General features: G+C 34.8%; 1 protein-coding gene across 4 annotated transcripts in view; it reads right to left on the reverse strand.

Moving 5' to 3' along the window:
* The window catches only part of LOC106668030 (phorbol ester/diacylglycerol-binding protein unc-13-like), a 210,494-nt gene that overhangs the window by 20,696 nt on the left and 175,969 nt on the right, over nt 1-13,829 (reverse strand). For 3 of the 4 annotated variants that reach the window (XM_024224843.1, XM_024224841.1, XM_024224842.1), the window contains 4 exons: nt 10,338-10,550; nt 6,951-7,095; nt 349-381; nt 110-237 (listed from right to left, as the gene is read on the reverse strand). In XM_024224843.1, coding sequence (XP_024080611.1) covers nt 110-237; nt 349-381; nt 6,951-7,095; nt 10,338-10,550 — 519 coding nt within the window. The remainder of the gene's footprint in view (nt 1-109; nt 238-348; nt 382-6,950; nt 7,096-10,337; nt 10,551-13,829) is intronic. The other variant, XM_014396429.2, reaches the window with a different exon arrangement.

Here is a 13,829-nt window from a genome sequence, read left to right on the forward strand (position 1 = left end):
TTAATTAGCTTTCTGGTGTTAAGATAAAATTTTAAATATCAAACAACTATCATTTTGCTATTTATTATTCTTAATTCGTATTGTAAAGATAAATTGTTAATAAAATTACCTTTTCTTTTTACACTAGCCGTTCGAGGTTGGTAGTAGCGCGTCGTGCTGTCCTGGTATATCCTCGGGCAGCTCGCGTGCTGATCGTATTTGGCGTCGGGCCCGTACTCATCATACCAAGCAGATTGGCTGAAATGACAAAATTCTATTTTTAAATATTTTTCTATCGAAAATCCATGAAATATGACGGATATCTATTTTATTGGTCATCGTTTTTATGTTTTTTTTAATAAATTTTACCTGTCCTCGTAATCCCATGTTCTTTGCCTACGCCTGGAATAAAATTTGAGACGATTAGAAGAAAAGGATTTTTTTTTAATTCATGTAAAGTTTATTGTATTAAAAACCATATTTTTAATTAATTAGGGAGACTTGAACATACAGAATTTTTGAAATAAGTTTATAGACTTTCTTAGGGATGGAAATAAATAATGGTCAATTCGATAACAGATATTTTTAATTATGTAGGAAAAATCTTCACCCGTATCCGTGGAAGAAAGAAAAATGTTAAATTGTGGAAGTGGCATCTGACACGAAGAAACGTTGCCAGAAAGAAGAAAGAAACATCAGCCCACATCAAATATTGCTTTCCCATTACATTGATTTTGTTTCTGTAATAGTCTTCTTATTTTTGAAATTTGAATTGAGTTTGATTGTATTGATAAACATCACTGGATTTAATTGGTCCTCCGGGCCGGATAAAGCAAAAGCACTGCTTTCATCAACTGCGCTACAGCTTCCTCCCTGTCAATATTTGATATCAAATTATCAGTTTTAGCACATCTTACCATATTAGTCGTTATAGCAAACAAAGCAAAACAAAACATATTTCAAAATAGTTGGAATAAAAAAATTGTTTTATTCCACTAAGAAATGCACATATTTACGCTAAGTTCCAAAATCGTTGGAATCTATTTTGTCGTGGTTTATTTCAATTCAACTCCGAAAAATCGTAAGCATGGGCTTAAAGTGAACAACGTCAAGAAACCCTTTGATGTGTGCTTCTGTGAGGTTAAACGTACATATCTCTGCCTACCCCAAAGGGGCTCGTTAAAAGCACAAACTTGCCCCGTACTCAAGCTCCTCATTTCAACGGAACTTGGAGAATGGCCCTAATTTAATTTTAACATTCGATTCTCGGTAATATAATCCGGTTGTGTTACACGTTTGCTACCCCTTTGTGATCGACAATGAACACGTGTTTCAATTCGGGAAACAGTACACTTAGTTTTTCTCGTCGAATCATCCAGATCTTTGCAATTTCCTTACAGTTGGCTAAAAATCATTTTGACTCTTACACTCGTAAAGACCTTAAAAAATCCATCTAAAAACAATCCATAAATAATTCATTAATAATAATATTTTTTCAATAACATTTATTTGTGCCATGTGCATGAATTATACATATAAAAATTTTTTCTTAATCCTACAAAATCCAGATAAAACACTAACACTACGGCCATATTGCGCCTGTAGGACACTTTTTATTAAAGCTATCCAATGCTGGCACTCATCTTGTTATCGAGTTATATCGAGGAATTGTCGGGTCCATCGACATTTACGGCAACGTGGAGGGTTCGGTGAATGGAAAGTAGTGGAGAAGGCTTGAACAGTACGGTTAGGATGGGTTGAAGGATTTGTGTGAAATTTTAGGAAGAGGGAACGGATTGATTCTTCGATGACTGGAATGTTAAGGTCTTTGGTAGTAATGTGTGGTGATTAGTTACCGTTAATCGATATTTATTTAGAAATCGTAAGATGCGGTCTGGTGTGAAGTAGGTTTCAGAAAAACATTTTCTTTATCGTGCCTACGTTTCGATCTTTATTGAGATCATCTTCAGGCCCTTAACCTAATAAACCATTTCTAAGAAATTACGTTTATATTTGTTTTGTTCTGTATGTAAGATTTTTGGATTTTTGAAGTCGAAATTGTGTTGGTGTTCAAAATGTTCGACACGACACGCAAGAATGACACAATTACACAGAAGACAAACACTTTGAGTGAATAGAAATACTTTAATTGAATATATAAAATATATTTTGCATTGTATAAATTCACTTTTCCACATCCAAAATGTAATTGTAATATGTAAACAATGTTTGTAAATCCCGGGCTCTGAAGATGATCTCAATAAAGATCGAAACGTTGGCACGATAAAGAAAATGTTTTTCTGAAACCTACATCACACCAGACCGCATCTTACGATTTCTAAATAAATAGTCATTGGTAGTAGTGAACTTAGAGGCAAAGTTAGAAGTTAGGACAATTTATAAGAATTAGAATGAGTGGATTAGTTGGACGTTAGATGGCGTGGTGATACCCGACAAATTCGTTTCTTATGTACAAAAAGATCAAGTAATGTCATAGTTTGTTCTTTACCGTCATGCCTGACTTTGTCGTTGTCCAGGTCGTCTGTTTAGTTTTTTTTCCCCCTGAGACGTAAGTGTGATTTCAAAGTCTGCCTACTGTCTAACTATAGCGCAGCTATAAAATTTTACTTGTATAACTATTGGTGGTTCTTTACTATTTTTACTGTTAACGTATAGATTTGGTGAAGGATGATGGTTTAATCGTGAACGTAATGTCGGTGCTTTTGTCGTGGTTCAGTTTTACCTTTCAGGTTTTACATCTCGTGGATGTAGGAGGTAGCTTTGGTAAAATTGATGTTCGGAGACAAAATTGCATTCATCCGCGTAGGTTGCACGGATGAAGTTGGGATGTATTAGCCGATCAGCAGAATAAATAGTATATCGGATCAAACTAAGATTCTCCCTTGTGAGACACCGGCTTGGATCTGTCTTCTCGGAGCACTCATTGCCGCACCTCTCACTCTAAAGCAACGACCTCTTAGATAGGTATTGGTGAGTAGGAGCGGTGGAAACTGCTGTAGTTTGAAAAGAACACCAGGTGAAGACCTTCAAATGCTTCAGTAATTAAGACTTTGAAACCTCAAGCTTGGTTCATTTCCAGGTCACAGTAGACAATATGTAAGTCCTTGATATAGCGCATTTAAATTAAAACGCAGCGTTTCAATTTTACCCATTATCATTTAAAGCAGGACATTATTCGGTTTTTATAAAATTAGATGTATATTAAAAACAGACTGTATCTAACGGATGCTCAATGGACAAGGCGGTCATTCTTGGTACGGAATTTCACCAGAACCGAGGACCTATAGAGGCCTATGGTATCAAACTCTGCATCATCTTTTCATTTTAAAAAATCCAAACTACATGCACTTCTTAATATGCGGTACCCTCGTCACTGAATTCAATAATTATTCAAGCGAACTATGTAGCAAGCTAAACTCCAGCTTTAAATGATTGGATTCAAAAACTATGATCCAGCAAATGCTAATGATCGAATGTGTTTCGATTTGTCTCCTTTCAAAAACATCCATCTCGCCTTACTAGCAAATTCAATACATTCTTACTGCCGATTTCTGGGAAACAGGTATGGAATACCCTAGGCTCGAATCCGACTATTATACAAGAAAAGGATTTAGCCTTAGATATTCTGTAATTTGAAAAACTTCGTAAGGCGCGATCAGCATTTGCAACCTAACCAATATCTGAAAACAATAGGGAGTACATCACTTTTTATTTCCGACCTTTTTCAAGCAGATTTTTTACAATGAAATCCAGTCCTACCAACTGAGATAGCCATTAGTGACTTAGAATCATTAAAAACCTATCTGTCTATAAATTAGGAACACATCGAAAATGCAAGGTGCGATTGCAGATAGATCTTATGTTTCTTCATAATGGGTACTTTTTCACAGACTAAAAATCTGACAGAATACCTTCCTCTCCAAGAAAAGACCGATATGAGTAAATTTCACCACCTGCACCCGAGCTTGTAGACTTGATTTGAATGATAGCAAAAAGGAGGGACAATTCAAAAGGTGGGGTTGAGATGGGAAGTTAGTGTCCGAGTGGATCGAGGTCACGATAGCTCAAGTGGTAGAGCAGCGGNGACACTAACTTCCCATCTCAACCCCACCTTTTGAATTTTCCCTCCTTTTTGCCATTTTTCAAATGTCGTGTAATCTATTTGATTCTCGGCGACAAATCTCTTCTTCTTGTATTTTTTATCTCAAATAAAAACCTTAATTAATTGAAAAATATTAATTGGTCAAGCGGTTCACTAAAACTAGTGAATTTAATAAGTAAAAATGAAGTATACCTTCACTAAAGCTCTCCGTGGCGATTTCATTTGTCTAGCACCACTAGAGTTTATCCACATCTTGTTTTGTCTTTTTTGGATTTCTGATTTGGAATATTCTATGGGTTTTTTCCTATGAATAGATTCAAAACCAATGTATATTCTTGTAGATCCTCCTCTTGACAGTTTGTCTGCTTAATCTTTATCAAAAATGCCTTTTTGCCCTGGTATTCAGTATATCGTCAGGGCATTGTGTTTCCTGAGGTTTTGCAATTTCTGGATGTATTCACTGACTAATTTTTATGAGATTTGTTACAGTGCTAATGCAGAAATTTTTAGTACTGTCCATATATTCTTATAGGCATACCGTGAAATTATCGTCAGGCATATTTTTATTAAAACATACATCTGATTCTAAATATTTTCGCAAACTGTGCAAATTATGTTGACATGGGTAAAGTGACGTCTCAGCGGCCGGGTTGTAATTAATACTCTTGGTATGATAGAAGGGAATGTTTCAGAGTTGCTTAATAGGATGTTCGTACTCTGTGACAAAGGATTGTGAAAATACAAAGCGACTTTGAAACTGTTCTTGGATAATAAATCGCCAAATGACATTATTTAATAAAGTACTATGAATCATTTACCAACCCTTGTATGATCGCAGAAGATTATTACAAATTAGTGCGATACGTTCATAACACTTAACATATAGCAGCGGATGTAGCTCGTAAAATTGATAAAAGTTATGAAACAAAAAGTGGTTCATTGCCAAAAGCGGTTTAAAAAGTTTTCTTTCGAGCATGAGGGAGCTGAAGAAGAACCTGATAGACTTTCTTTCTTGAATGGCAAAGAATTAAGGAAAACTATCGAACTGATTAATCAATGATGACAGGAGCTTGCTACAATGCTCAACATAAGCGATAACCATTCGCCCTAGCTTACATCGACTTGGGAAGACGTGGAAGCTGAGCAAATGGTTCCTGATAAATTGACCGACGGTAACAAACTTCAGCGTCTAATAATTTTCTTTTCATTTCTTTGACGGCACAAAGTAGAGCTGTTTTTAGACCGAAATGTCAAATCCGACGAAAAATTGATCCTGCACAAAAACACCAGGAGGTCGTACTAAAAGCAGCCACAACAACCCAGTTCCATCGATTCGAAAACCAAATATTCCCCAACCAAGATGATGCTTTGAGTGTGGTGAAGTACACCACATGGCCAGACCGCCACCATAAAAATCTACTTAAACCAACTTCAACTAAAGGGTCAGAAACAAACTGCTCTCAGGAACAGAATAGGTGTAATTTTTTACCAGGACAATGCAAGAATCCCATACAGCCAGAATGATAAAGGAAAGAATAATGAAGCTTAGTTGGGTGTCATACGACACCCTCGGTACTCTCCAGACCTGACCCATCTGACTTTCACCCTGCGGTGGTAACGAAAAATCCTATGTACAAGGCGTCAACAGATGGTAAATGATGTGAAATTATTTTTTATACCCTGAAATCCTAACTTATATAATAAGGGCAATTTTGCCATTGAATTCAAAAGTACAAACGGTTTTTTATTTGGAACAACCGATTTCAAGATAGTTGTCAAAAACATTTTCAACGATTTTTTTAATTGAAAAACAATTTTAATGGAAATCTGCTCCATGTCTCCAACTAATCTCTTATTTATTTATTTAGCATTTTAATTATTAGGAAATTAATTGTTTCACGTATTTCTAAACTTTTCATCAATTTTTGCAAATAACGTCGACTATAACAGGACGTTTTGGATGAAAATTAAAGGAATCCCACAAAATTTTCAAAATAAATGGTTTAAATTTGAAAAATTTGTTTCGTTTTTTCTAATGTGGAAATGTGTAGTGATTAGTGACCGTTAGTTAATGATTATTCGGAAATCGTGAGATGCGGTCTGGGGTGACGTAGGTTTCAGAAAAAGATTTTCTTTATCGTGACAAATCGTGACAACGTTTCGACCTTTATTGAGATCATCTTCAGCGACTGGGATTTACAAACATTGTTTAAATTTAACAAATACATTTAGGATATGGAAAAAAGTGAATTTATACAATGCAAAAAAAAAATTTTTTATATTCAATCAAAGTATTTCTACTCACTCAAAGTGTTGTTTTCTGCGTAATTGTACCATTCTTGCGTGTCGTGTGAAGCGTACCAGTGAGATATTGCTGTTTTATATTTATATAAACATAAACATATAAAAAAACATACAAACATAAAACAGCAATATCTCACTGGCACTCTCAACACGACACGCAAGAATGGCACAATTACGCAGAAAGCAAACACTGAGTGAGTAGAAATACTTTGATTGAATATAAATTTTTTTTTTGCATTGTATAAATTCACTTTTTTCCACATCCTACTGTATTTGTTTAATATATTTACTATATATTATTTGTTTTAATTTAAACAATATTTGTAAATTCCAGGCCCTGAAGATGATCTCAATAAAGACCGAAACATTGGCACGATAAAGAAAATATTTTTCTGAAACCTGCATCTCACGATTTCCGAATAATCATTTGAAAAAAATGTAAGATGTGTTGACAAACAATATTCATGTGGTTATAAATATAGTATATTTGGTCGATAAGATAAAATGTTTGACAATACGTTTCGAAATTATTTTTCTGACTTACCTGTACGATTCTTTGTGATTACGAGGTCTGCTATTGTAGTAAAGTGGTTCTTGGTCCGATTCAATGTACCTGGACGAATCGCCGCCTCGTTCCCCATAGTAGTCATCGTCCCTGTGCCCCCTCCTTCTCGTGTGCATTGGTTGACCTAATCAAGAAAAAAATCACTAAGCTAAAAAGAACACAAAAAGTGACTTTTAACATTTTTTTTAATATTATCGCAACGGTTCCCTTCGAATGAGTAGCTAGAAGATGAACAAAGAAAATAATAAGTGATTTTTGATTTTTTCTTATATTATCCCAACGGTTCCCTTCGAATACCTAGAAATACCTATTGCCAAATAATACCAATCTTTACGTCAAGTTCATAAGTACAGATGTGTTCGGCAGCAGCTTAAAGCCTTTTAAAATAGGCAACATAACGCTACAAGCCCTTCATAATTTGAAAACAGCTCATAAAAGCAGATAATTTATGATATAATAAAAATTGTCTCATTTTAGCAATAATACACTACTTACTAAAATATACTAATATTACGTAATAATTATAATGATAAAAACAAAAACAATAGAAATTAATGGATTTAAAAAAGAGGAAAATACGTCAGGCATCATACAAAATGTTTAAAAAAAGACATAGAGACAGGGGTAAAAATGTATTTAAAAACACATTCTACTATAAAATTGTACTATAAAAATTTCAAGACATATTTTTAAAAAGTATCGTTTTCTCGCATTATTATATACTTATCAATCTGAAATAAAATTATGATTGAATATTTTAATTGTTGCCTTATTAATAATATAATATAATAAAATAGATGTTCAAAAAGATATCTCTTAAGATTTTTATCTCAACCAAAACCTTAATTAATTGAAAAGAATATATTTGGTCAAGCGGACTACGAAACCTAATAAAATGTAATAAGCAAAATGAAGTTGAACTTCACTAAAGCTCTCCGTGGCCATTTCATTTGTCGCCGAGAATCAAATAGATAACACGACATTTGAAAAATGGCAAAAAGGAGGGAAAATTCAAGAGGTTGAGATGGGAAGTTAGTGTCCGAGTGGATCGAGGTCACGATAGCACCAAGTGGTACAGCAGCGGCGTATTTAGCCGAAGATCGTGGGTTCAAATCCCGCTCGTGCCATTGACTTTTTTATCTCAAACAAAACCTTAATTAATTGGAAAAAATTTATTCGGTCAAGCGGGCCAAGAAACCTAATCAAATGTACAAAAAGAACTACACTCTATTGAAACGAAAAATTTTTCTTTCAGAATCAAATAAATTACACGAAATTTGAAAAATGGCAAAACGGAGGGAAAATTCAAAAGGTGGGGTTGAGATGGGAAGTTAGTGACCGAGTGGATCGAGGTCACGATAGCTCGAGTGGTAGAGCAGCGGCGTATCTAGCCAAAGATCGTGGGTTCGAATCCCGCTCGTGCCATTGACTTTTTTTATCTCAAACAAAACCTTAATTAATCGGAAAGAATTTATTCGTTCAAGCGGGCCAAAAAACCTAATAAAATGTATTGAAACGAAAATGTTTTCTTTCATTTTGTCATTGCTTAATGAAATTAACTCAACTCCCAAACACTAGTTAATTTTAAATAGCCAAATAAAATGAATTTTTAAACGTTGTTCTCCATTTATTCATTAATTTTACTATACCTTTTCTTTATCCTCTTGATTTAGCAAATGTTATTTTTTAAACATTACTCGCAGAATAAATAGTACATACAGTTTAATATTACTTTTTGATTCAATACATTTTATATAGTTGCTAATTATATTCATAAATTTTCTATATAGCACAGTTTAAGAGATAAATGTTAATATGGCACACGGCTATACAAATTGGTGGTAGATTCAGGAGAAATTCCAGGGCATGCGTGGAAGACGATGTCATTCTACCTAAATTACCTTACCGTATAAATCATTTACTTTTCTCTCGTCGTTCTGATGTCTTGTTTCTTCTCAGTCGCAAGTATTCGGTTTTTCCTTTGTGGATATTTTGTCTCAGACCTTTCGATTTTGTGTCTGTCCTCTTTAGTTCAGTTTTTATTCTTAATTTGTAGAATATATTGGTCACTCACGGATTGATATGGTCATTATTTTTTTTTGGGTTGTTGTTTTGTTAACATAGCTGGATAATGACGATCATCTCCTGAGGCGTTTTACGGCGGCGGGCTTATTTCCCTATCCCGGTCATCTCAAAATTAACGTTAATTCACTAGTTTTCGTGGTCCGCTTGACCAATTAATATCTTTCAATTAATAAAGGTTTTTAGTATGATAAAAAAGTCAGTGCCACGAGCGGGATTCGAACCCACGATCTTCGGCTAGAATCGCCGCTGCTCGACCACTTGAGCTATCCTGACCTCGATCCACTCGGACACTAACTTCCCATCTCAACCCCACCTTTTGAATTTTCCCTCCTTTTTGCCATTTTTCAACCAATATCTTTCAAAAATATCAATTAATTGAAAAATGTTAATTGGTGAATCGGGCAATACTGGCATTGCAGGAAGAAGAAAAAAATATTCCTCCTAGTTTTTCAAATGTCGTGTAATCTATTTGATTCTCGGCGACAAATGAAATGGCCACGGAGAGCTTTGAAAAATGGCAAAAAGGAGGGAAAATTTAATAGGTTGGGTTGAGATGGGAAGTTAGTGTCCGAGTGGATCGAGGTCACGATAGCTCAAGTGAAAGAGCAGCGGCGTATCTAGCCAAAGATCGTGGGTTTGAAGCCCGCTCGTGACACTGACTTTTTTATCTCAACTAAAAACCTTAATTAATTGAAAGATATTAACGTTAATGTTAAACATATTTCCAAGGTTTTATCCTTATTTAAGACTGGCCGCTTTTTGTCCGTAACATAACTTTTTCGTCACTGTTTCATTTCAGGGATCATTTTATTAAAAACACACTTATCAATATGGCCAAAAACAGAACCGCGTCTGGAACTTACAGGATACCAACAGACTTGAAACTTATGTGTACAATAGAAAAATTAAAATTATTGTTTAACGGTAGAAATTCAATTGAGTTGCTTTATTCCAGGTTAGAGAACGCCTATTCCTCTTTAATTTTGTAACAATCGTAAAAATAAGTAATAACATTTGTTCGAAAATGTTACTTTTTGAGTTGAGATGGGTATCTGCAAGTTAATGGTTAATTACACTGCGTTCCGCTGGTTAAATTGTCATACTTGCATTATTTATTATGGTTCTATCAACTCTAGTTTATCTCTGGTCAATGTGAAACTAAATTACATAAGTACATAATATTTTATGTGTATAAAATTGATAAAAATACAAAAGTGTACCATATTTTACCATTCGGCAGGTGCGGTATATAAGTCGATGTTCGATCTGTGGTCGACTTACCAGGGGAAAGATGGTGTCCATGGTGGTGTGGATGGTGTTGCTGCGGAGGAGGCTCGTCTGTCTCGTAAGAATTCTCCCTCGACGTCTCGAGCGATCTCTGCGGTGTCGGTATTTGGTGAGCTGCACTTCTGAATTGAGATGCCGAGGAATTCGCGTGCTGGCCGACGGGGTAGTTGAGATCGCTCGTATAGTCACTGTCTTCTGAGTAGCCCGCTACAAAAGACGGACAACCCAATTTTTAGCCTACCACAAGATATTTTCCCTCCCTAATCGCATATATCTTCGAGTATACTTTGGGGGCTCTTGCATAAATACATATTAGCCGATTACCAGATTAAATAGTCTCCGTTTTATCTTGATAGATACGTAGTCATAAATTTAATATGAATAATGAGCAACGAAAATTGAAATTATTATTTTTACTATTCATCACCGACTGTCGATATTTTAAACGATTTAACCTAGTATAATTTAATTGAAATGTAAAATAATGAAGAAACAATTTCGTAAAAAATTGGCAAAATTTGCAATTAAATGTAATATAATGTGTAAAAAACATAGTAAATTACGGAATTGGTAACGTGAATATTTCATCAGTGAATTATCTGTCATCGTGGTACATAGAGTGAGAAAGAGAGAGAGAGAGAGAGAGAGAGAGAGAGAGAGAGAGAGAGAGAGAGAAAGAGAGAGAGAGAGTGAGAAAGAGGAAAAAAGAAAGAGAAGCAGGGAAAATCAGGGACAAAGAGAGTGAGAGTGAGACTGAGAACGAGAGAGAAAGTGAGGAAAAGAGAGAAAGATCATAGAATCGAAGGAAAATAAGGAGAAATAGGCTTAGGTAAAAAGAGAATCACAAGAACAAGAAAGAGAAGTTGAAAGTGAAAACACAAGAGAAAGTGAGAAAAAAGATAATAGCATGAAGGAATAAAAGGGAGGAAGAAGGACATAAACAGAGAAAGAGTAGAATAAAAAAGAGGGAGAAACGAGGAGAGAGTGCGAAAAGAAAGAAAGAGAGCGGGACAGAAATAAATAAATAAAGAGAGAGAAAGAGAAAAGTACAAGGAGAAGAGAAGTGAAGGGAACGAAAGATAGGAGACAGAGGGGAAGTTAGAGGAATAATTACAGAGAAGAAATAGGAAGAAGGATAGAGAGAGAACCAAAAAGAAAAGAAAGAGAGAAAATATGAAAGAGTGGGAGAGAAGGAGAGTGGGAAAGAGAGAGAGGGAAAGAGTGACAGAGATGAAAAGAGAAAGAAAAGAAATTAAAATCAGGGACAAAGAGAGTGAGAACGAAAGAGAAAGTGAGGAAAAGAGAGAAAGATAAGAGAATCAAAAGAAAAGAAGGAGAAATAGGCTTAGGTAAAAAGAGAACGACAAGAAAGAGAAAGAGAGGTTGAAAGTGAGAACAAAAGAGAAAGTGAGAAAGAAAGATAAAAGCATGAAGGAGCAAAAGGGAGGAATAAGGAGATAAGTGCAGAAAGAGGAGAATAAGAAAGAGAGAGAAACGAGGAGAGAGTGCGAAAAGCAAGAAAGAGAGTGGGACAGAAATAAATAAAGAAAGAGAGAGAAAGAGAAAAGTAAAAGGAGAAGAGAAAGAAAAAACCGAGAGAAAGTGAGAGGGCGTGGAAAAGAGGGGAAGGGATGGAAGAAGGGAAGCATGGAAGAAGAAAGTGAAGGGAAGAAAGATAGGAGAGAGAGAGGAAGTTAGAGGAAAAATTACAGAGAAGAAATAGCAAGAAGGATATAGAGAGAACCAAAAAGAAAAGAAAGAGTGGGAGAGAAGGATAGTGGGAAAGAGGAAGAGAGCGGTAGAAAGGGAGTGAACGAGAAAGAGAGAGAAAGGGAAAAAAGAGAAAGAGGGAAAATACAGATAAAATACAGATGGATGGATAGACAAGTGGATAGATATATAGATAGACAGATAGAAAGACAGGCAGCTAAAAAGATAGGTTGGTAGATACATGCATTGGAAGTAGGGAGTTATGTAGACAGGTAGGTAGGTATATTGATAGATAGATAGATAGATGGATGAAGGAGTGGACAGATTGATAGGAAGGTAGATAGAAAAATAAATAGATGGATAGATAGATATAGAGAGATAATGGGAAGTAAAGGAAAGATCTGAAAAGAGAATGAGAATGTGGGAGGAAAAGAAGAAAGAGGGAGATATGCGAGCTAAGAGAGAAAGAGAAGAGAGAGAAAGTGGATAAACGAAGAAAGAGAAAAAGAGAATGAGAACGAAAGATTGAGAATTTTGGCAACACTCTTGATGTTCTACAGGCAATGGCTACCTGAGACATTCTGAGAGAATGTGGTACAGCATTCGCTGGGATTGAGAGATTTTTTCAGAAAAGAGATTTTTTTCATAGGTTTATTGTAGTTAGATGACTGTATAAGAGATAATAATCTAATTATTTAGATTAATTAAATAAGCCAGGAATCATTTATTTACTTATGAAAGAAACAATATTAAATATGTCAGCTTTTAAGTCAAACACGATTAACAGATTCCTTGCGAATGCGGTGGTTAATTACACAAAGGCTGCAGACCCTGCAAATCACTGAGTACCACTGGTACATTAAAGATCCTTCAAATAGTGCAAAAGATCTCACTCCAAAGTAGGTGCAGTGAAGTTATTATTGTGACTGCACCACGCTAAGACGTAAAAAAGTTAAAAGAAAATCGTCCCAACATCCAATCCTGCAGAATGAAAGAACAGATTGAGATGATATATTCGCAAATAATGCCAATTTTATTTTGAAATGTTATGGATTATGTTATATAAATAAAAGTTAATTTCAATTCGTAGTATAGAAAAAGTAAGAAGTCATGTTCGCTAGAAAAAAAAATCAACAAAAGGCTTTTGAAAAACATCCATGTAAAAAATTACAATATCGCTTGCAACCCATAATATTTAATTGTCAATTAATAAATAACTGTAATAGAAAACTAATTATTCATAATTTTATAAAGGTAAATTACATTATTCCTAGTATTTTGATATTAACCGATTAAATGGTTTTGATCATCCTGTTATGTAATTTTACTTTTATATGAATTATATCTTCCTTTTATTTATTACCAGTATTAATATCAAAATGAACTACGCAATATGAATCGGGACGTTTTTTATTTAAAACTGAATTTTTTTTATTTAGTTTAGTTACCAAACTAAATATCAAATCATGCAAAAACCCCATTTAAATTAACACTCCTAGTATTTAAGCACAAGAAAAGTTTGTGTGGTCGTATTTTTGTATTGCAATCAAGGTGCATTACTTGCTTACTCCCTGTCTCTATTTTGTCTTGTGTAACCTGGAAAAAAATGGTACTATGCAGGTGCAAGAAGCATGTCAATCGTGAGCTTCCTATTTCAAAAATACAACGCGACCAGCAATATTTCAGGGAAAACTATAAGGATTTTTGTTTTTACCATCTAAAAATGGCGGGATATTCAGAATTACCCAATGCAAAAAGACGAATGGATTGGCGCTT

This window comes from Cimex lectularius, unplaced genomic scaffold (assembly GCF_000648675.2).
Source record: "Cimex lectularius strain Harlan isolate CLEC.00 unplaced genomic scaffold, Clec_2.1 scaffold88, whole genome shotgun sequence".
NCBI lineage: Eukaryota > Metazoa > Arthropoda > Insecta > Hemiptera > Cimicidae > Cimex > Cimex lectularius.